The 24,789-nt window shown below is 48.1% G+C and overlaps 1 protein-coding gene across 1 annotated transcript in view; it reads left to right on the forward strand.

Annotated features, from left to right (window-relative positions):
• Positions 1-20,458, forward strand: part of HEPHL1 (hephaestin like 1) — a 60,488-nt gene extending 40,030 nt beyond the window's left edge. The window contains exons 13-20 of the mRNA XM_077298434.1: positions 334-473; positions 7,505-7,645; positions 8,650-8,756; positions 9,151-9,373; positions 12,229-12,368; positions 14,184-14,346; positions 15,286-15,315; positions 15,397-20,458. Coding sequence (XP_077154549.1) covers positions 334-473; positions 7,505-7,645; positions 8,650-8,756; positions 9,151-9,373; positions 12,229-12,368; positions 14,184-14,346; positions 15,286-15,315; positions 15,397-15,599 — 1,147 coding nt within the window. The 3' untranslated portion in view covers positions 15,600-20,458. The remainder of the gene's footprint in view (positions 1-333; positions 474-7,504; positions 7,646-8,649; positions 8,757-9,150; positions 9,374-12,228; positions 12,369-14,183; positions 14,347-15,285; positions 15,316-15,396) is intronic.
• The last annotated feature ends 4,331 nt before the right edge of the window (positions 20,459-24,789 follow it).

The following is a 24,789-nucleotide window of genomic DNA, read 5'->3' on the forward strand; positions in this document are numbered from 1 at the left end:
ACATCTTCCTTTATCTATCCATCCTCTTTTTAGTCATTCTCTGTTCTCCATTTATCTTGTCGGTGGTTAATCTTTCTCTGTTTATCTTGTTGCTGGTCGTCCACCTCTATCCATCTTGTTGCTTGTCAATCATATTTCTCCATTCATCTTGTTGCTGAATGTCTACCTCTCTCCATCCATCTAGTTGTTGGTCTTCTTTATCTGTTTGTGCTCTTATGAATATGTGACTTTATTTTTTAGGTTGCTTTCTAAATGTATTATTTTAGTTATTGTTTTAGGTATATTCAAGGTAGTATAATATTTTTCATTATGACATGTCTTCTTTTGTTCTAGCCCGGGCCACATATTTGTTAGTACAGGTGAAGACCGCATAGGTTCCAAATACAAGAAAGTGGTTTATAGGGAATACACGGACGGACACTTCACAGAACCAAAGAAGAGATCTGCAGAGGAGGAGCATCTAGAAATCATGGGTACAATAAAAAAAATATTTTTTTTTCTTTAGAGGTGCCTATTCTTAGGATTAGCCATCAGTGTTCCAGTATTCCACCATTGCTTTGTATAAAGTATAACAAATAAATTGCCGTTCCAAACTTAAGGGGGTTCTCCGAGAATAGAAAAAAAAAATAACTAAAGGAAATGTCATTATAAATACATTCCTGCACACATTTAATTAGCAAATTACAAATGTTTTGGCTAGGGAGTGTCATGGCTGGGGCTTGATCCAGTGACCTCTGGCTGTGGGTTGATTTTCCTTTGTTGGATCACAGCCTGTGTTGTCTCTGTCCAACTGCTGATAATGCTCTTGTCTTTGCTTTGCTGTTTTGCTTCTGTGAAGGTGTTCACTTCCTCGTTGGTTTGTCCTATCATATCTTTGTAGGGGTTACTTATACTCTCCTGACACATGCAGTCTTTGCTGGCTATATTCCAAGTTAGATGGATGTTTGGAGTCCCAGCTCCTCAGTGAAGGATTGTTACTGGCATTTTCTCTACTGCTTCTCCTGTGGTTTGTGTGTTCCCCTTCTCAGCACTTTTCCCATTTTGTTACATCCAGGGTCTGGGGGTTTTCACATATGCCAAAGGTCTTTTTGGGTTCCTTTCTTTTCCTTCTGAATTTCATATATGACTGTGTAAACACGTCTACGATTTACCAGCGTGAGACATGAAGATCAGAAGAGCAGACTGTCAGGCATTACCTGTCTCACACTGGTAACGCCCCTTTCATTTAAAATAATCTCAGGAGGCAGATTCTCCGTGAGATCTATATCCGGCCCATAGATCTTAAAAGCTCATTTACATATTAAGAAAAGTGTGGATTTCTCTGGAATAAGACATGAGATCGCAGATATCAGGGTATCATTTTATTCAACTTCCTATGACCTGCATGTCCATATAGACGGCTTAAGAAGGTTGATCCTACTGACTGATGCTCTTTAAGGAAATATGTTTATCCTTTACCTGTTTGATCTGCAATGATGCCAACATTGCTATTGTCCAGCTTCCTAATAGAAAAAAGATAATTAATTACCTGTGATTTTTTTCCAAAGGATATATCAAATTGTGCATACACTGGTGGGACATTTTGAAGAAGACATTCCTAGATGGAGACCGAAGTGGATCTTACTGATCCCAGTGGGGTTCCCTTTGGTTTCATAATGACGTGACCATGAATGATATTGCAATGTCTTCCTTCTCAACAGTGATGACATCCATCATCTGGTCTTCCCTTTCGTTCCATCACCGCTGTCAATAATGACATTAACTGTTTATACCTGTTATTCAACTGATATGAATCAGCCTCATGTACTCATTTTTTTTAAAAAAATGCTTGTATTTTATGAAGCCTTTTTATCCTGCACAACACACCATAAGATTTTTCTGCTGCAAATACTGAAAAGGCGCACATACATTATGTACGCTTCCAGGGCTGCCACTAGAAATTTCGGGGCCCCATACTGGCAAAATTTTCGGGGCCCCCTTGAGACTCCGCCCAGGCTCCACCCCAGCCCCGCCTCCACGCTCCACCCCTCAAACTGTCCATAGTCCCACCGCTCTCTCTTGGAAAAACTCCACTTCTCACCAATCACACATTGAGGGTACGTGTCCACCTTCAGGATGGCCGGCGGTTGCGTCGGAGCGGCAAACCCGCTCGGCGCTAAGCCCCGCCCCCTACTGTGACGCGATGATGCCGGATGTGTTCATTGCACACATCCGGGATCATCGCACCCCACACATAGGGCCCTGTGTTATAGCTTGCGGCGGCGCAGCTGCCACAAGGAACACGGACATGCTGCGATCTTAAAAGAAGCGCCGCATGTCCGGAGTCGCAGCGCCGCCGGGTGCGTGTTACCACGCATAGTGGAGACGGGATTTCATAAAATCCCCTTCACTATGCTGGAACATCTGGACGCTGCGTGTTTGACGCTGTGGCCCCACGCAGCGTCAAACACGCAGCGTTTACTTAACGTGGACACATACCCTAACAGTTCCCATCACCAGATCACACATATAGCCGGCAGCTTTTGTTTTGGCCAAAAGATTTTGTAAGCCGCCACCATAACACGGTAGACTCTTTTGGTGAGGCCCTACTCTGCTGTAACCTATTAAATATTTGTTAAAATATGCAATACAATTTAGGTATATTTTTATTTATTTTTCAATTTTTAAAATGACCAATAATATCACATAAAAAGAACAAATACCGCTACACCATGACCAGATGACATATTACCACCACAGTGATCGAATAATATCACATACAAGGGACAAATACCGCAACACCATGACCAGACCGTATATTAGCACCACAGTGATCGAATAATATCACATACAAGGAACAAATACCGCAACACCATGTCCAGACCACATATTACCACCACATAGTTACTGAATACTACAATTCTGATCAGTAATAAAAAAAAAAGCACCACACTATCACCATAAGTGCCATTATACACAGGAGATCTGTACTTAGTATGCAGTGTCTGTGTACAGATAATACAGTGATCACTAGTGAAATTATACACAGGACCTCTGTATATAGTATACAGTGTATAGTGTCAGTGTATAGGTAACACTGACTCACCAGTGACGTCTCTAGGTGAAGTCCTTCATCTTTCATCCAGCACAGACCGCCATCATGTCTTCCAGCCAGGACTCGTTTCTGCAGGAAATAACACAGTTATCTCGAGCTCCGCTTGCAGAACACATTACTTAATTTTTCCCAACTTCTACATTACACCGCATAAAGAAAAAGAGGCGACATAGTGTCACTCTACACAGTAACAGGACCGCCCCCTCATTTAAAACAGTGTCCTCAAAAAATAAATACATCACTGCAGTAATAATATCCCTTAATTAGTCCCTATGGTAATAATATTCCCCATCCTGGCCCCCGTGTGTCTCATTCCTGGCGTCAGCCATATGTTCTCCCATCCTGCCCTCATGAGTATCCATCCTGCCCCATATGATCTCCCCATCCTGCCCCATCTGTCTCCATCGTATCCATCCTGCCCCATGATCCTGCACAATCTGTCTCCAATTCTGCCCCCAGTGTCTCCAATCATGCCTCCTGTGTCTCCAATCCTTCCCCATCTGTCTCCAGTCATGCCCCCATGTCTTTCATCATACCCCATATCTCCATTCTGCCCCTGTGTCCAGCATCATTCATAGCCCCTGTGTCCAGCATCTCTGCCCCCTGTGTCCAGCATCTCTGCCCCCTGTGTCCAGCATCTCTGCCCCCTGTGTCCAGCATCTCTGCCCCCTGTGTCCAGCATCTCTGCCCCCTGTGTCCAGCATCTCTGCCCCCTGTGTCCAGCATCTCTGCCCCCTGTGTCCAGCATCTCTGCCCCCTGTGTCCAGCATCTCTGCCCCGTGTCCAGCATTCTGCCCCTTTGTCCAGCATTCTGCCCCTTTGTCCAGCATTCTGCCCCTTTGTCCAGCATTCTGCCCCTTTGTCCAGCATTCTGCCCCTTTGTCCAGCATTCTGCCCCTTTGTCCAGCATTCTGCCCCTTTGTCCAGCATTCTGCCCCCTGTGTCCAGCATACTGCCCCCTGTGTCCAGCATCTCTGCCCCTTTGTCCAGCATCTCTGTCCCTTTGTCCAGCATTCTGCCCCGTGTCCAGCATCTCTGCCCCTTTGTCCAGCATCTCTGCCCCTTTGTCCAGCATCTCTGCCCCTTTGTCCAGCATCTCTGCCCCTTTGTCCAGCATCTCTGCCCCTTTGTCCAGCATCTCTGCCCCTTTGTCCGGCATTCTGCCCCTTTGTCCAGCATTCTGCCCCCTGTGTCCAGCATCTCTGCCCCTTTGTCCAGCATCTCTGCCCCTTTGTCCAGCATCTCTGCCCCTTTGTCCAGCATCTCTGCCCCTTTGTCCAGCATTCTGCCCCTTTGTCCAGCATTCTGCCCCTTTGTCCAGCATTCTGCCCCTTTGTCCAGCATTCTGCCCCTTTGTCCAGCATACTGCCCCTTTGTCCAGCATACTGCCCCTTTGTCCAGCATTCTGCCCCCTTTGTCCAGCATTCTGCCCCCTGTGTCCAGCATTCTGCCCCCTGTGTCCAGCATTCTGCCCCCTGTGTCCAGCATCTCTGCCCCTTTGTCCAGCATCCTGCCCCTTTGTCCAGCATCCTGCCCCCTGTGTCCAGCATCCTGCCCCCTGTGTCCAGCATACTGCCCCCTGTGTCCAGCATCTCTGCCCCTTTGTCCAGCATCTCTGCCCCTTTGTCCAGCATCTCTGCCCCTTTGTCCAGCATCTCTGCCCCTTTGTCCAGCATCTCTGCCCCTTTGTCCAGCATTCTGCCCCTTTGTCCAGCATTCTGCCCCTTTGTCCAGCATACTGCCCCTTTGTCCAGCATTCTGCCCCCTTTGTCCAGCATTCTGCCCCCTGTGTCCAGCATTCTGCCCCCTGTGTCCAGCATTCTGCCCCCTGTGTCCAGCATCTCTGCCCCTTTGTCCAGCATCCTGCCCCTTTGTCCAGCATCCTGCCCCCTGTGTCCAGCATCCTGCCCCCTGTGTCCAGCATACTGCCCCCTGTGTCCAGCATCTCTGCCCCTTTGTCCAGCATCTCTGCCCCTTTGTCCAGCATCTCTGCCCCTTTGTCCAGCATCTCTGCCCCTTTGTCCAGCATCTCTGCCCCTTTGTCCAGCATTCTGCCCCTTTGTCCAGCATTCTGCCCCTTTGTCCAGCATTCTGCCCCTTTGTCCAGCATACTGCCCCTTTGTCCAGCATACTGCCCCTTTGTCCAGCATACTGCCCCTTTGTCCAGCATTCTGCCCCCTTTGTCCAGCATTCTGCCCCCTGTGTCCAGCATTCTGCCCCCTGTGTCCAGCATTCTGCCCCCTGTGTCCAGCATCTCTGCCCCTTTGTCCAGCATCCTGCCCCTTTGTCCAGCATCCTGCCCCTTTGTCCAGCATTCTGCCCCCTGTGTCCAGCATACTGCCCCCTGTGTCCAGCATACTGCCCCCTGTGTCCAGCATCTCTGCCCCTTTGTCCAGCATCTCTGCCCCTTTGTCCAGCATCTCTGCCCCTTTGTCCAGCATCTCTGCCCCTTTGTCCAGCATCTCTGCCCCTTTGTCCAGCATACTGCCCCTTTGTCCAGCATTCTGCCCCTTTGTCCAGCATTCTGCCCCTTTGTCCAGCATTCTGCCCCTTTGTCCAGCATTCTGCCCCTTTGTCCAGCATTCTGCCCCCTGTGTCCAGCATACTGCCCCCTGTGTCCAGCATCTCTGCCCCTTTGTCCAGCATCTCTGCCCCTTTGTCCAGCATCTCTGTCCCTTTGTCCAGCATTCTGCCCCGTGTCCAGCATCTCTGCCCCTTTGTCCAGCATCTCTGCCCCTTTGTCCAGCATCTCTGCCCCTTTGTCCAGCATCTCTGCCCCTTTGTCCAGCATCTCTGCCCCTTTGTCCAGCATCTCTGCCCCTTTGTCCAGCATCCTGCCCCTTTGTCCAGCATTCTGCCCCCTGTGTCCAGCATACTGCCCCCTGTGTCCAGCATACTGCCCCCTGTGTCCAGCATCTCTGCCCCTTTGTCCAGCATCTCTGCCCCTTTGTCCAGCATCTCTGCCCCTTTGTCCAGCATCTCTGCCCCTTTGTCCAGCATCTCTGCCCCTTTGTCCAGCATACTGCCCCTTTGTCCAGCATTCTGCCCCTTTGTCCAGCATTCTGCCCCTTTGTCCAGCATTCTGCCCCTTTGTCCAGCATTCTGCCCCTTTGTCCAGCATTCTGCCCCCTGTGTCCAGCATACTGCCCCCTGTGTCCAGCATCTCTGCCCCTTTGTCCAGCATCTCTGCCCCTTTGTCCAGCATCTCTGTCCCTTTGTCCAGCATTCTGCCCCGTGTCCAGCATCTCTGCCCCTTTGTCCAGCATCTCTGCCCCTTTGTCCAGCATCTCTGCCCCTTTGTCCAGCATCTCTGCCCCTTTGTCCAGCATCTCTGCCCCTTTGTCCAGCATCTCTGCCCCTTTGTCCAGCATCTCTGCCCCTTTGTCCAGCATACTGCCCCTTTGTCCAGCATACTGCCCCTTTGTCCAGCATACTGCCCCTTTGTCCAGCATACTGCCCCTTTGTCCAGCATACTGCCCCTTTGTCCAGCATACTGCCCCTTTGTCCAGCATACTGCCCCCTGTGTCCAGCATACTGCCCCCTGTGTCCAGCATACTGCCCCCTGTGTCCAGCATACTGCCCCCTGTGTCCAGCATACTGCCCCCTGTGTCCAGCATCTCTGCCCCCTGTGTCCAGCATCTCTGCCCCCTGTGTCCAGCATCTCTGCCCCCTGTGTCCAGCATCTCTGCCCCTGTGTCCAGCATACTGCCCGTGTCCAGTTTTCTGCCCCAGCGTGTCCAGCGTTCTGCCCCGGGCCCCAACCCCCTGGGATCGCCGCTCTCAAAAAAAAAAAAAACGAGTTCTTACCTTGCCATGCTCCTGCGGCGGGGAACCTCACTTCCTCCACGCAGGTGAAGGACGCACTCGCCGGCGGCTGACAATGACGTCAGACGCCGGCGAAGTGCGACTGCGCACTGCGGCCGCTCAAGTCAGCTGCCTGCCTCCGACTGGCTGGCGGCGGCTGTTAACTATTGACGTGCGGGCACGGGCCCGCACGTCAATAGTGTCCTGCAGGCCCGCAGCGCCGGCAGGTGGGGGGCCCGCAGCGCCGGCAGGGGGGGGCCCGGTGAGCAGATTAGACGGGGCCCGATGTGGGCCCCCTCTGCTTACCGGGCCCCATACGCCAGTCATGGCTGTCATGCCCTGATGGCGGCCCTGTACGCTTCTAACTAGTGGACCTGTCCTTATATCACCTGCCCTCTAATGACAATGAGATGACTCTGCTAATTCTGTCACAGTCTACAATGCAAAGTCAACAAAAAAAGCTACAGAAAACGGTTATTGCCGGCTGACGGTGTGCTTTAGTTGGCTCTGTGGAACACTATAAAAATGTATTTCTCGATAATCACATAATTTTATTTTTTCTGTAATTAAAACCTCATTTAAAAAGTTTATTTTTTTACTTCATAGGCCCATTCATAAGAGCAGAGGTTGGAGAGAGTATACTTATTGTGTTTAAAAACAAAGCCTCGCGACCATACTCCATCTACGCACATGGTGTTCAGGTGGCAGATCTTGATGGTGGAAGTGTCATCCAAAATACTCTACCGGGTGAGTTAAAGGAGAACCCCCCCTTCTATCATCTCAAAATGTTCAATAAAAATAAATAACCCAGATGTAATAGCATTAGAACTAAAGCAAAATGTCAAGGATCAAGTGATTGACTCCAAAAATACCTCCAAATTGGGTTAGAGTCTGTTGGAAATTTTGGATTCTTGTGTAAGAACTTGACTCTAATGGACTATTTACTAGTACAGTACTCGTCTGTTCTTGATGGGGAGTGAGAACCATCTGCTCCTGGAAATGACACAGTATCCCAAAAATGGATGGTCATACATGAGGGAGTTTAGAAAGATGTCTTCTGAGGGACTTGTCATTCATTGTTGGTCTGTGAAGTTTGTTCTGTTGGATGAAAATGGCCATAAAGTGACACGAAAGATCTCTGATCTCCGGTTCAGTCTGGATTTCTCTTTAAGGGACCAAATCTCTAATTCGACATGAATGACTTGTCAACTATAGCCTCCCTCAATGAATGGAAACGAGGTAGGGTGTTTTTTTTTCCGAAGATATCTGCCATTGCGTGGCATCTATCAAACATTTGGTGAAGAAAATGAAGCTCCAAGGTTCTTGGTTAAAAGTTCTTCTTTATTTGAAAATTCCATAAAATCAGGAATTTAGAATTGTCATCCGAAACGCATTGACTAGAGTATTTTTTTTTCGATGTGATCATTTCATGCATTCTTCATGGTGGATATTCTGCTTCCTGATTCTGGGATTTTCTAATAATGAAGAGTTTTTAACTATGAACCTTGTTGCTGGGACTACCCTTCGTTTTCTGCAGAACCTTTGATCCATGACACTAGATATGCTGCATAAACTCCTTGTTACAAACACTTTGACCGAATTTCCCCTTTAAGCAACTTATCAAGGCTGAAACTTGGCAAATATGAATGTCATATAAAGTCATAATTAATAATTAGGATCTATATCGAGGGTAACTTTTGCAGGATCCTGTGACTTCTTTTTCATTTTTAGCCAAAATTTTTTTTTTTCAGGAGGTACAAGTATCTATCATTGGAATGTTCCCGAACGATCAGGACCAGGGAGTAATGATCCGGACTGCTTAACATGGGCCTACTATTCCAAAGAAGACTATATGAAGGTATGATATACACTATAAAAATGTTACGGCTTTTGTTGCTGCTCGTTGACACTTATTGGAGAAACCTCTGATCCAGGACTTTTAGCCCATAAAACACTGTGATCCAAGGGGCCAAAACCACTGGGTGCTTTTTGGGTGGCAAACGAGCAGGTAGTGGAGTAAAAAAGCTGTTAGATCTTAATCATGCCACCCCTTGTAGAGCGCCCCCCGAGGTAAGATTCTCTGACATCCATGAGTTAGGTCTTACCCTTGAACCAGGTCCCATGTATCTTTAGTTGTAACCTCAATTCTGCTTGATGTCGATTTTAAGTATTCTATTATTTCATTAATTCTTTTTTTCTCTATAGACTGTCTTTATTTAGGGTGATTTTTCTACCTTCCCTTGTTTGTGTAGGACATGTACAGTGGCCTGGTAGGACCACTACTGACTTGTAGGAAAGGTGTACTGGACAACAAAGGCCGGAGGAGGGATGTGGCTCGGGAATTCGCATTGTTGTTTTTGGTATTTGACGAAAATCTGTCATGGTATTTGGCTGACAATATTGAGACTTATGTTCATAAAGACCCCGCAGCAATCAATGTGACAGAGGAATTAGAAGAAAGCAACAAAATCCATGGTGAGTAGTCCTCCACCTTAGAATAATGATACTACCGATTATATAACAAATGGATCTACATCAGAAGTTCAATAATTTGTAAAAACATAACATTACTTAGACTGTTCTAATACTGAGGTACATCCTTCACAATACCCCAGAGCTGCACTCACTGTACTGCTGGTACTGTGTACATACTTTACATTACTGATCCTGTACTGATTCTGAGTATTATACTCCGGAGCTGCACTCACAATTCTGCTGGTGCAGTCACTGTGTACATACATTACATTACTGATCCTGTACTGATCCTGAGTTACATCCTGTATTATACCCCAGAGCTGCACTCACTATTCTGCTGGTGCAGTGTTATGAACTATACTTTTGGGCTCCCTCTTGTGGTCACTCGCGGTATGGCTCTTGGATTCTCTTTCCTCAGGTTGGTAGTCACCTGTTCGTTAAGACTCTGGGTGTTTCTATTTAAACTTCCTGGAGTCTTAGTCCATTGCCTGGCATCCATGTAATCAGTCCTTGTCTGGTTGCTCTTGTCTACTGGTCCTGATTTTTGCAACATAAGTTAAGTCCTACTTTCTTGTTTTTTGTTTATTTGTATTATTCTGTTTTTTGTCCAGCTTGTTCATAATGTGATTCCTGATTTTGCTGGAAGCTCTTAGGGGGCTGATATTCTCCCCCCATACGGTTAGTCGGTACGGGGGTTCTTGGATATTCAGCGTGGATATTTTAGTAGGGTTTTTCGCTGAGCACATAAGTCCGCTTTCTATATTTCTGCTATTATTTAGTGGGCCTCTCTTTGCTGAATCTAGTTCATACTTACGTTTGTCCTTTCCTCTTACCTCACCGTTATTATTTGTTGGGGGCCTGTATCTACTTTGGGGTATCTTTCTCTGGAGGCAAGTGAGGTCTGTATTTTCTCTGAAAGGGTTAGTTAGATCTCCGGCTGGCGCGAGACGTCTAGAACCAACGTAGGCACGTTCCCCGGCTGCTATTATTTGTGGGCTAGGATCAGGTATGTGGTCAGCTTAGTTACCACCTCCCTAAGAGCTAGTTTTTATGTTTGCAGACTTTGCTGAAGACCCTGAGATCCTCTGCCATTAGGATCACAACAGTGCAGTCACTTTGTACATACATTACATTACTGATCCTGAGTTACCTCCTGTATTATACTCCAGAGCTGCACTCACTATTCTGCTGGTGCAGTCACTGTGTACATACATTACATTACTGATCCTGAGTTACATCCTGTATTATACCCCAGAGCTGCACTCACTATTCTGCTGGTGCAGTCACTGTGTACATACATTACATTACTGATCCGGAGTTACATCCTGTATTATACTCCAGAGCTGCACTCACTATTCTGCTGGTGCAGTCACTGTGTACATACATTACATTACTGATCCTGAGTTACATCCTGTATTATACCCCAGAGCTGCACTCACTATTCTGCTGGTGCAGTCACTGTGTACATACATTACATTACTGATCCTGTACTGATCCGGAGTTACATCCTGTATTATACCCCAGAGCTGCACTCACTATTCTGCTGGTGCAGTCACTGTGTACATACATTACATTACTGATCCTGTACTGATCCTGAGTTACATCCTGTATTATACCCCAGAGCTGCACTCACTATTCTGCTGGTGCAGTCACTGTGTACATACATTACTGATCCTGAGTTACATCCTGTATTATACTCCAGAGCTGCACTCACTATTCTGCTGGTGCAGTCACTGTGTACATACATTACATTACTGATCCTGAGTTACATCCTGTATTATACCCCAGAGCTGCACTCACTATTCTGCTGGTGCAGTCACTGTGTACATACATTACATTACTGATCCGGAGTTACATCCTGTATTATACTCCAGAGCTGCACTCACTATTCTGCTGGTGCAGTCACTGTGTACATACATTACATTACTGATACTGAATTACATCCTGTATTATACCCCAGAGCTGCACTCACTATTCTGCTGGTGCAGTCACTGTGTACATACATTACATTACTGATCCTGTACTGATCCTGAGTTACATCCTGTATTATACCCCAGAGCTGCACTCACTATTCTGCTGGTGCAGTCACTGTGTACATACATTACATTACTGATCCTGAGTTACATCCTGTATTATACCCCAGAGCTGCACTCACTATTCTGCTGGTGCAGTCACTATGTACATACATTACATTACTGATCCGGAGTTACATCCTGTATTATACTCCAGAGCTGCACTCACTATTCTGCTGGTGCAGTCACTGTGTACATACATTACATTACTGATACTGAATTACATCCTGTATTATACCCCAGAGCTGCACTCACTATTCTGCTGGTGCAGTCACTGTGTACATACATTACATTACTGATCCTGAGTTACATCCTGTATTATACCCCAGGGCTGCACTCACTATTCTGCTGGTGCAGTAACTGTGTACATACATTGCATTACTGATCCTGAGTTACATCCTGTATTATACCCCAGGGCTGCACTCACTATTCTGCTGGTGCAGTCACTGTGTACATACATTACATTACTGATCCTGAGTTACATCCTGTATTATACCCCAGAGCTGCACTCACTATTCTGCTGGTGCAGTAACTGTGTACATACATTACATTACTGATCCTGAGTTACATCCTGTATTATACCCCAGAGCTGCACTCACTATTCTGCTGGTGCAGTCACTGTGTACATACATTACATTACTGATCCTGAGTTACCTCCTGTATTATACCCCAGAGCTGCGCTCACTATTCTGCAGGCTTTAGAGCTTGTATCCCCTGCTGGTTTAGTGTCTGGACAGAGTATGTAAGTATTTCTCCACTACTGACTTATGTGTTGTATTACAGCTATTAATGGAAAGATTTATGGAAATCTCCACGGCCTCATTATGACTGAAGGTGAGAAGACCAATTGGTATCTTCTGGGGATGGGGAATGAAGTTGACATGCACACCGTGCACTTCCACGCTCAGAGCTTTCTGTATAAGGTGAGTGCCTGTCACATCTCCTCTCGTGCAGTGATACGGTGCACACAGTGCTGGTGGCTGGTGGACACCATCTACACATTTTGGTGGCCCTCAAAGTGGTATTTCTAGAAACCTCTGTGCCCTATTGCTCCTCTTTCACAATTTACCAGGAGATCGGCAATATCCTGTTGCAGGAGCTCTGCTGGCATATAAGCCAAACGTACGTATTTTTGGCCCGGTTTATCTTGATATCCCTTTTTTTTTTGCCTGTGTAGAAAAGTGTAGACCACTGCAATTTTCTGCGAGGGGACATCCCGCCAAGAGAGGCACGACGTGCAGGATACCTCTTTTCTACAATGAGCCTATGGGCGATGTATGCTTATACATTAGCATATCGATGAGCTTTCCATAAAAAGTATAGAGCAGGGAATACACCTAAGGTACAGGGCTGATGGAAGACGCAGATGTGGTGGGAAGGGAGCAAGAATCACGTATGGATAGTGCGGACAGCTGATAACGCCACGCTCTGTGCTAATGGGCTGATAGGTCATTTATTCCTTCTCAGAGATGAGCCAGAAAATCACTTATTGTACAAGACAAGCATATTTCTTAAAGAGGACCTGTCACCAGGTTATAAGTGGACATTTTTGCTCTATATTCCCACTGCTCCCCTGACTATTGATTTATTTATTTTAATCTGCCATACGGTTCCAGAGATATGGGCTTTTCTATTTGGTGATTTCTGTTCTCTTTACAAGGGGGTGTGGCTCACATGATCCTCGGGGGCGTGTCTTTAGGCTGTTGTGCATAATTACCTTGTGAGCACTGCCCCTTTGGTAAAGGGCATACAAATTAGCATTAAATAAAAAAGCCCATATCTCTGGAACCGTATGTCAGATAAAAAAAAAAAACCCATTAGAGTGGTCGGAATAAAATAAGAGCAAAAACTGTCCACTTCTCACCTGGTGACAGATCTATCTATCTATCTATCTATCTATCTATCTATCTATCTATCTATCTATCTATCTATCTATGTATCTATCTATTATCTATCCCATATCTATCCCATATCTATCTATCTATCTATCTATCTATCTATCTATCTATCTATCTATCTATCTATCATCTATTTTTTGCATATATACCGTATTTTATCCACCTCAGATAATTTCTGAGTAAGCCAAGGTCGCGTCTTTCTCGTTTGAACCTGTTCCACCAGTTTGTGCATTGTTTGTAGTGACATGCAGGGAATGTCTGACACCGCAGAGATATTGTAGCCTCCGGTGGTGAATTGCAGTGAGGAGGATCTCATGCCGGGTCCTCCAGGTTATTTTGTGGTTCATACCTGGCGTAGGGCCCTTCATATTTTATTTAGGAAAGGAATTGGGGGTAACATTAGATTAAATCCTTTCTAAACGCCACAGTATGATATTGCTGATATACTGCTGTGCCGGTGGAATATATATTGACTCCTAGGACTTTCACCTGTCGTAAAGCTCCTCTGTCCATAAGAACATGTGCAGAACTGCCTCAGCTGTGAGCGGCACTGGTGGGACGGCTCTTGCCCAAAGCTGCAGGGAAACTAAGGAATGCTGGGGGATTTCAGCTCTGAGGCTACAGAACTGTGAACACAGCTTTGGAGTATTACAGGCTGTAACTCCTATATTGTATAATGTAATGTGTAAATTCATAGGTGGACTCACACTCTCAACAAATCTGTTGGCCTGATGTATGTAATATCGGTACGCTGTGAGCCCCTCAGAGGACGAGGACTCATCGGAGTGAATATTTTCTTTGTACAGAATGGTAAATTAATTAATATTTTTTGACTTTTAGAAAGACAAGACACACCGGGCAGACGTGTTTGACCTCTTTCCTGGGACTTTTCAGACGATAGAGTTGGTGGCTGGTAACCCTGGGACCTGGCTACTTCACTGCCACGTCACAGATCACATCCATGCGGGAATGGAAACCACTTTCACTGTGAAGAAGAAGCCAGGCAAGATTTATATAAATATATTTATAGAGACCCATGATCCAGTATAAAATCTACACAAACCAGGCTAAAGATATTCTTAATATATGATAGAAGGGTCTCTCAGGCCTCTCTGGTACCATGGCCTATAAGGGGATGATGTACAATATTTTAGTTACGGTACATAACGTGCTGGTAGTATTCAGCTGTAATCTGTGGGAACACTGACAGCTTTTGTTCAATTATTCTGTAGCACCTCCACAGGAGACATAAGGTATCACACATTTTTCATTGAAATCTCTGTACTGCATAGGCATTCTTGGTCCTCCAGAGTGAGCCCTCTTTATAGTGTTTTTTTTTTTCTTTTGGCATCATAGTGAATGAGGATCTTGAAGAAGGAATCAGAGCTTTGTGTTAGAGTAATTGAATTTTATTTCATTTTTTTTTAACCCCTGGGTGCTTATGGATGTCACTCTGGATTCACATATAAGAAAGTGGCTGTGATGCAATCACTAACAGCAGCATCTGCTCGTGACAGCAGCAATCAGAGCTGGATCCGATCGTTGCTGTTTAACCACGTCAATTCTGCTGACAATCACTGGCAGACATTTACATGATTTTCTTCCTGGTACACGCACACACTGTCTACCATCGCTCCTCCCGCTGTGTGATCGCTGGATACCAGTGAGATACCATGCTGCCTGAGGCCTGCTGAAGGCCCCTTAACGGCCATCTTGGTACTCCAGGCATTTACGCTATATGCTCTACTGCAATATTATGATATACACAGTATATAATACAAGCAATCAAAGTTTAAAAATTTCCTAAGGGGACTAAAAAAAAACAAACACCAATATGGCTCCTCCCTTGTCTCTCTTTACCCCTTTTATATAGAGAAGTTTTGAGTTGGTTCCATAGCTCTTCTTGTGTTATATGCATGTTATTTATTTATTTTTTTTTCAGCCCAAGAAGAAAGCGGCACTGTTACACCAGGTATGAGTCCTTCAAGCCAAAAAAAATATTATTTTTTCCTCCATTCTCTACAGTTTTGTTTATGAGCTATCTTTATTACAGATTCTGATGAGCATGGAGGAGTACCGTTCCTAGGAAGAGTCCTCACAGTTGGCCAGGCCCATGCTGCCCTTCTCTCACTGTTGGCCATTGGCGTGGTTCTTCTCCTAGCCCTTGTGGTGGTCCTGATCATTCTCAGCTGCCGACAGAACAAAATGTATTATAGCACAATCAACAATGGTTCCATCCCAATGAACAGTATATGAGAAGGTGACTGGGGACACGGCATCTCTAGGACCTCAGGAAGTGCCTTGGGATAGAGTCTGCATTTGCACTTTATGGTTATTTGTTTACAAGCACAACATCTATTACACTGGAGAGGTTCGGACCCCCTTGGATCAAGGACGTTGCCAAGGATGAGAGGAAATGTGAAGAGCCTTGATGTGGGGTCACTGCTTGACAAATATAAGAAGGACTAAGAGCTTCAACATATTTTACCATTAGTACCATCTGAGCTTTAAGGGATGACACATGTAAAAGGGACATCTTGATTCTGCAAGTATTTGAATGCATCTGCACTAGTCTGGAAACTGATATTTTATGATGATGATGATGTATTTTTGTATGGTACTTGCAGGTTAAGAACTTTCGTTAAGACCTTTCTTCTGCAACCAGCACTCGCCTTTGTGTAGCTCATTCTGAAGAACTTTTAGCCTGTAATTAAAGCCGGTATCACATATTGGACATTCACCATCCTAGCGTAGATTACGATATCCGAATTGGCACCAGGTCACATAACCTCAAGTCAACAGGCTCAAGCGTGGGTCTACCGAGTCAAACTCAACAGTCACATATATACCAACGAGGCTGTTGGGTTGACGTCAGAAGACCCGTGGCCGGTCTGGACATTGTGGTTCTTACTTGAATGTGTGAAGCATATCTTAAACTTTATATGCGAAAACCATCTCAAATGCGCCATATAGGTAGATGCCCTGTAAGTCAATGTAATTCCTAGCAGCGCCTTGGAGCATGGTTATGAGACTCCAATCTGTAGATGTAGCTGTTTTTGAGTTGTACTTTCTCCTTAAATCTTATAGACCCCTTTTTGTCAAATCTTAGTTAACAAAAATTATAGTTGTAAAAATCATGTAAGGTTCACTTCACCATTGACACACTTAATTACACTCCATGTTATCCCCATCCTTCCTTCTCTAAAATAGACAATATGCATCATCTAAGCAGGACCCCTTGAGACTAGCATTAAAGGGGTTCTACCGGATAAGCGAAACATAGGAGATATGGAAAGAGGTTGTCTAAAGAGGACAGTCCCCTTCTCATTCCAATATGCCACCATACCACTAAACCGAAGAAACCATCTGTGGCTCTCGTTAATTTATGCCTCATCTTTCTTCTGTCTCCTAAACGACCTCGACCTAAGGATTTTTTTTTTTTATATTTCCTTTCTGACCACTTAAAGCCTGACTTTTCGCCCCACCACTCTTCAGAAGCTTCCCTCTCCAGAGCCACTGAAGATCTCACACTACTTTATACTCCTCCTACCAAACGTGTCCTCAGCACTGGACAATGTAGACCGCCCACTTTGCCGACTTTCTTTTCCCTGGTCCTCACAGTTATTGTATCTGTGTAGCTGAACGTTTAGTTTGTCCTTCTTGTACCATCTCCATCTCTTGTCCACTCTTTGTAGGTGCACGTTCATCTCACTAGATCACTAACTCTGGGCCTCTCCTTGTCTCTATCTCCACTTGTGGTCCTGGACAGCGATTAATTCTTATGGTTTCGAAAATTGTCTGTAGCTATGCGAATTGCCTCTTCAGAGAGGAAGAAGACTTGAACTCTAGCATCTCTGACTGGAAATAGCAATCCTAAAAGTCAATATCGACTTTTTATTTACCTGTGATATGTGGGTTAAAAGGACCAAAAAAACTGGCCAAGTGGTGGAGCGTTTTTTTTTTCTTACTACCCAAGGCCCCATTTATATAAAACAATCTTTCCCTCCATTCTCCACCCTCCTATTAATTCTCGACTAACTACGAAACACAAACCCTATGCAATAGCGCCACTACATACGTCTATAAGCTTCTCTCTTCTTGCTTTTCATCACTGTTGCCTGCAAGACTTCTCCTGTGCTTCTCACTTTTTCTTGAATTTTCTCTTGAATATCAAACACTGCCCTACTTTTTTTAATACATTAATGAGGCCCTGTCACTTGCCATAAATATGTAATTTATTTTTACCTGATGTAAATGCCACTTTTCTTCTGAATCCGGCGATGCTTTTCTTTTATTCTTGCGCCTCTCCCTTCCAGAGATATGGCCCTTTCTTCCTTTATATTCTAGTCTTAGTCAACTGGGTGTGGTCCTCAAGATTACGCCCACAAGGTCCAGTTGAGGGCTACGCCTAGTTGGTGAAAAATTCTTGGTTTATATACTGGGAAGAAGGGGCGATATCTCAGGAAGGGAGTGGAGCTGGAACACAAGAAAGACAACGCCGGATTCAGTGGAACAGCGGCATTTACATAGGGTGAAAAATATATATTTATGGCAAGTGACAGGTTTACTGTCATGTTAGAACATAAAATCATAACCCAGGTTCATATACTCAAACCACGCCTTATTCATCTATTATAAAGAGTAAACCACTCCCATTTACATTTAGATCAGATTATTTTAGGTCCTGTTCCGACTCATTATAGGAACAGAAATACAAAAATAATGGAAGTGTAAAGCGGACACTAGTTGCACCAACTGAACCTCATCATAGATAGCACAGATCTGCGGCAACGCCTTCAAAACAGTAATAAACATAACCTACTATATATAAGATAATGCTTATAGTTTGGTATTTTACTAGCAATAAACAGTGCGTAATATTTAAATGGGTTGTTCAGGATTAAAAAAACAAAACGGCATTGTAAAAATTGCGCCACCACTCTACACAGGTTGTGGCTGGTATTGCAGTTCAGGTCCATTGAAGTGAATGGTGAAGTACTGCCATACCACACACAACCTGTAAACAGGGGTGGCTCTGTTTTTGGAAGAAGGCAGCTATGGTTTTCTAATTCTAGTCAAGCTTTAACAGCAATATTGTGTTCATGCCATTGCATTGCCATGAGCATACTCCTCCTATGACTGAATAAACATCTATTCTCACAGAAATCTAACAGAATTGTTTAGTTTCTATAGTTTATTAATTATGATTCTGACCGACCAGCTTGGAGTAACGCACAAATAGATGAATATAGATTTTTAAGTATATACTGTATATGTTTTATATATCTAAGGGATCATTAATAATTTGCTATAAACTATAGGATATAGGGATGGAAAGAAAAAAAAAAAAGCCAAGGTGCTAGATATGGCATGGCTAAAGAAGAGGTAAGTGGCAGGACTGTATTGGCCACATGACAGGATGACACGAGGGACATGACAATGGTGGAGTCAGATGACATAATGCAGATGAGGCAGGACCAGGGTAGTGTCAGGTGGAGGGACGCTGCATGGAGCAGGACTAAAGTAGTATGAGGTGGATGGACGCTGCATGAGGCAGGACCAGGGTAATGTCAGGAGGAGGAACGCTGCATGAGGCAGAACCAGGGTAGTGTCAGGTGGATGGACGCTGCATGAGGCAGGACCAGGGTAGTGTCAGGTGGATGGACGCTGCATGAGGCAGAACCAGGGTAGTGTCAGGTGGATGGACGCTGCATGAGGCAGGACCATGGTAGTGTCAGGTGGATGGACGCTGCATGAGGCAGAACCAGGGTAGTGTCAGGTGGATGGACGCTGCATGAGGCAGGACCAGGGTAATGTCAGGAGGAGGAACGCTGCATGAGGCAGAACCAGGGTAGTGTCAGGTGGATGGACGCTGCATGAGGCAGAACCAGGGTAGTGTCAGGTGGATGGACGCTGCATGAGGCAGGACCAGGGTAGTGTCAGGTGGATGGACGCTGCATGAGGCAGGACCAGGGTAGTGTCAGGTGGATGGACGCTGCATGAGGCAGGACCAAGGTAGTGTAAGGTGGAGGGATGCTGCATGAGGCCGGACCAGGGCAGTGTCAGGAGGAGGGATGCTGCATGAGTCAGGACCAAAATTCTGTCAGGTGGAGTGACGCTGTATGAGGCAGGACCATGGTAGTGTCAGGAGGAGGGACGATGCATGAGGCAGGACCAGGGTAGTGTCAGGAGGAGGGACGCTGCACAAGGCAGGACCAAGGTAGTGTAAAATGGAGGGATGCTGCATGAGGCAGGACCAGGGTAGTGTCAGGAGGATGGACGCTGTATGAGGCAGGACCAGGGTAGTGTGAGGAGGGATGCTGAATGAGGCAGGAGCTTCTTAGTGTCAGGAGGAGGGATGCTGCATGAGGCAGGACCAAAGTAGTGTCAGGTGGAGGGACGCTGCATGAGGCAGGACCAGGGTAGTGTCAGGAGGAGGCACGCTGCACGAGGCAGGACCACAGTAGTGTCAGGTGGATGGACGCTGCACGAGGCAGGACAAAGGTAGTGTCAGGTGGAGCAATGCTGCATGAGGCAGGATCAGGGTAGTATCTGGAGGAGGGATGCTGCATAAGGCAGGACCAGGGTAGTGTAAGGTGGGGGATGCTGCATGAGGCAGGACCAGGGTAGTGTCAGGTGGATGGACGCTGTATGAGGCAGGACCAGGGTAGCGTGAGGACGAGGGATGCTGAATGAGGCAGGAGCTTCTTAGTGTCAGGAGGAGGGATGCTGCATGAGGCAGGACCATGGAAGTGTCAGGTGTAGGGACGCTGGATGAGGCAGGACCATGGTAGTGTCAGGTGGAGGGACACAGCATGAGGCAGGACCAGGGTAGTGTCAGGAGGAGGGACGCAGCATGAGGCAGAACCAGGGCAGTGTCAGAAGGAGGGATGCTGCATGAGTCAGGACCAAGGTTCTGTCAGGTAGAGTGATGCTGTATGAGGCAGGACCAGGGTATGGCCGGAGGAGGGATACTGCATGAGGCAGAACCAGGGTAGTGTAAGGTGGATGGATACTGCGTGAGGCAGGCCAAGGTAGTATCAGGTGGAGGGATGCTGCATGAGGCAGGACCAAAGTAGTGTCAGGTGGAGTGATGCTTGGAGCAGGACTAAAGTAACATAGTAACATAGTAACATAGTTAGTAAGGCCGAAAAAAGACATTTGTCCATCCAGTTCAGCCTATATTCCTATATTCCATCATAATAAATCCCCAGATCCACATCCTTCTACAGAACCTAATAATTGTATGATACAATATTGTTCTGCTCCAGGAAGACATCCAGGCCTCTCTTGAACCCCTCGACTGAGTTCGCCATCACCACCTCCTCAGGCAAGCAATTCCAGATTCTCACTGCCCTAACAGTAAAGAATCCTCTTCTATGTTGGTGGAAAAACCTTCTCTCCTCCAGACGAGTAGTATGAGGTGGATGGACGCTGCATGAGGCAGGACCAGGGTAATGTCAGGAGGAGGAACGCTGCATGAGGCAGGACCAGGGTAGTGTCAGGAGGAGGAAAGCTGCATGAGGCAGGACCAGGGTAGTGTCAGGTGAATGGATGCTGCATGAGGCAGAACCAGGGTAACGTCAGGAGGATGGACGCTGCATGAGGCAGTACCAGGGTAGTGTCAGGTGAATGGACGCTGCATGAGGCAGGACCAGGGTAGTGTCAGGTGGATGGACGCTGCATGAGGCAGGACCAGGGTAGTGTCAGGTGGATGGACGCTGCATGGAGCAGGACTAAAGTAGTATGAGGTGGATGGATGCTGCATGAGGCAGGACCAGGGTAGTGTCAGGAGGGACGCTGCATGAGGCAGGACCAAGGTAGTCTCAGGTGAATGGAAGCTGCATGGAGCAGGACTAAGGTAGTATGAGGTGGATGGATGCTACATGAAGCAGGACTAGGATGAATTAAGGTGGGGGGCTGCAGCTTGAGGAAACACTAGGGTAGAGTTAGATGAAGGGATGCTGAATGAGGCAGGACCAGGGTAGTGTCAGGTGGAGGTATGCTGCATGAGGCAGGACCAGGGTAATGTCAGGAGGAGGGACGCTGCATGAGGCAGGACCAGGGTAATGTCAGGAGGAGGGACGCTGCATGAGGCAGGACCAGGGTAATGTCAGGAGGAGGGACGCTGCATGAGGCAGGACCAGGGTAATATCAGGAGGAGGGACGCTGCATGAGGCAGGACCAGGGTAATGTCAGGAGGAGGGACGCTGCATGAGGCAGGACCAGGGTAATGTCAGGTGGAGGGACGCTGCATGAGGCAGGACCAGGGTAATGTCAGGAGGAGGGACGCTGCATGAGGCAGGACCAGGGTAATGTCAGGTGGAGGGACGCTGCATGAGGCAGGACCAGGGTAATGTCAGGAGGAGGGATGCTGCATGAGGCAGGACCAGGGTAATGTCAGGAGGAGGGACGCTGCATGAGGCAGGACCAGGGTAATGTCAGGAGGAGGGACGCTGCATGAGGCAGGACCAGGGTAATGTCAGGTGGAGGGACGCTGCATGAGGCAGGACCAGGGTAATGTCAGGAGGAGGGACGCTGCATGAGGCAGGACCAGGGTAGTGTCAGGAGGGGGGACGCTGCATGAGGCAGGACCAGGGTAATGTCAGGAGGAGGGACGCTGCATGAGGCAGGACCAGGGTAATGTCAGGAGGAGGGATGCTGCATGAGGCAGGACCAGGGTAGTGTCAGGTGGATGGACGCTGCATGAGGCAGGACCAGGGTAATGTCAGGAGGAGGGACGCTGCATGAGGCAGGACCAGGGTAGTGTCAGGAGCAGGGACGCTGCATGAGGCAGGACCAGGGTAATGTCAGGAGGAGGGACGCTGCATGAGGCAGGACCAGGGTAGTGTCAGGTGGATGGACGCTGCATGAGGCAGGACCAGGGTAATGTCAGGAGGAGGGACGCTGCATGAGGCAGGACCAGGGTAATGTCAGGAGGAGGGACGCTGCATGAGGCAGGACCAGGGTAGTGTCAGGTGGATGGACGCTGCATGAGGCAGGACCAGGGTAATGTCAGGAGGAGGGACGCTGCATGAGGCAGGACCAGGGTAATGTCAGGAGGAGGGACGCTGCATGAGGCAGGACCAGGGTAGTGTCAGGAGGAGGGACGCTGCATGAGGCAGGACCAGGGTAATGTCAGGAGGAGGGACGCTGCATGAGGCAGGACCAGGGTAATGTCAGGAGGAGGGACGCTGCATGAGGCAGGACCAGGGTAATATCAGGAGGAGGGACGCTGCATGAGGCAGGACCAGGGTAATGTCAGGAGGAGGGATGCTGCATGAGGCAGGACCAGGGTAATGTCAGGAGGAGGGACGCTGCATGAGGCAGGACCAGGGTAGTGTCAGGAGGAGGGACGCTGCATGAGGCAGGACCAAGGTAGTGTCAAATGGATGGACGCTGCATGAGGCAGGACCAGGGTAGTGTCAGGTGGAGGGACGTTGCATGAGGCAGGACCAAGGTAGTGTAAGGTGGAGGGATGCTGCATGAGGCCGGACCAGGGCAGTGTCAGGAGGAGGGATGCTGCATGAGTCAGGACCAAAATTCTGTCAGGTGGAGTGACGCTGTATGAGGCAGGACCATGGTAGTGTCAGGAGGAGGGACGATGCATGAGGCAGGACCAGGGTAGTGTCAGGAGGAGGGACGCTGCACAAGGCAGGACCAAGGTAGTGTAAAATGGAGGGATGCTGCATGAGGCAGGACCAAGGTAGTGTCAGGAGGAGGCACGCTGCACGAGGCAGGACCACAGTAGTGTCAGGTGGATGGACGCTGCACGAGGCAGGACAAAGGTAGTGTCAGGTGGAGCAATGCTGCATGAGGCAGGATAAGGGTAGTATCTGGAGGAGGGATGCTGCATAAGGCAGGACCAGGGTAGTGTCAAGAGGAGGGATGCTGCATAAGGCAGGACCAAGGCAGTGTAAGGTGGGGGATGCTGCATGAGGCAGGACCAGGGTAGTGTCAGGTGGATGGACGCTGTATGAGGCAGGACCAGGGTAGCGTGAGGACGAGGGATGCTGAATGAGGCAGGAGCTTCTTAGTGTCAGGAGGAGGGATGCTGCATGAGGCAGGACCATGGTAGTGTCAGGTGGAGGGACACAGCATGAGGCAGGACCAGGGTAGTGTCAGGAGGAGGGACGCAGCATGAGGCAGAACCAGGGCAGTGTCAGAAGGAGGGATGCTGCATGAGTCAGGACCAAGGTTCTGTCAGGTAGAGTGATGCTGTATGAGGCAGGACCAGGGTATGGCCGGAGGAGGGACACTGCATGAGGCAGAACCAGGGCAGTGTCAGAAGGAGGGATGCTGCATGAGTCAGGACCAAGGTTCTGTCAGGTAGAGTGATGCTGTATGAGGCAGGACCAGGGTATGGCCGGAGGAGGGACACTGCATGAGGCAGAACCAGGGTAGTGTAAGGTGGATGGATACTGCGTGAGGCAGGCCAAGGTTGTATCAGGTGGAGGGATGCTGCACGAGGCAGGACCAGGGTAGTGTCATGAAGAGGGATGCTGCATGAGGCAGGACCATCTAAGATAGGAGGAGGGATGCTGCATGAGGCAGGACCAGGGTAGTGTCAGGTGGAGGGATGCTGCATGAGGCAGGAATAGGGTAGTGTCAGGTGGAAGGATGCTGCATGAGGCAGGGCCAGGGTAGTGACAGGATGAGGGGCACTGCATGAGGCAGGACCAGGGTAGTGTCAGGTGGATGGACGCTGCATGAGGCAGGACCAGGGTAGTGTTAGGGGGAGGGATGCTGCACGAGGCAGGACCAGGGTAGTGTTAGGGATGCTGCACGAGGCAGGACCAAGGTAGTGTCAGGTGGAGGGATGCTGCATGAGGCAGGACCAGGGTAGTGTTAGGGGGAGGGATGCTGCATGAGGCAAGGCAGGACCAGGGTAGTGTCAGGAGAAGGGACGCTACATGAGGCAGGACCAGGGTAGTGTCAGGAGAAGGGACGCTGCTTGAGGCAGGACCAGGGTAGTGTCAGGAGGAGGGATGCTGCACAAGGCAGGACCAAGGTAGTGTCTGGTGGAGGGACGCTGCATGAGGCAGGACCAGGGTATGGCCGGAGGAGGGACACTGCATGAGGCAGAACCAGGGTAGTGTAAGGTGGATGGATACTGCGTGAGGCAGGCCAAGGTAGTATCAGGTGGAGGGATGCTGCACGAGGCAGGACCAGGGTAGTGTCATGAAGAGGGATGCTGCATGAGGCAGGACCATCTAAGATAGGAGGAGGGATGCTGCATGAGGCAGGACCAGGGTAGTGTCAGGTGGAGGGATGCTGCATGAGGCAGGAATAGGGTAGTGTCAGGTGGAAGGATGCTGCATGAGGCAGGGCCAGGGTAGTGACAGGATGAGGGGCACTGAATGAGGCAGGACCAGGGTAGTGTCAGGTGGAGGGACGCTGCATGAGGCAGGACCTGGGTAGTGTTAGGGGGAGGGATGCTGCACGA

This window comes from Ranitomeya variabilis, chromosome 3 (assembly GCF_051348905.1).
Source record: "Ranitomeya variabilis isolate aRanVar5 chromosome 3, aRanVar5.hap1, whole genome shotgun sequence".
Lineage (NCBI taxonomy): Eukaryota > Metazoa > Chordata > Amphibia > Anura > Dendrobatidae > Ranitomeya > Ranitomeya variabilis.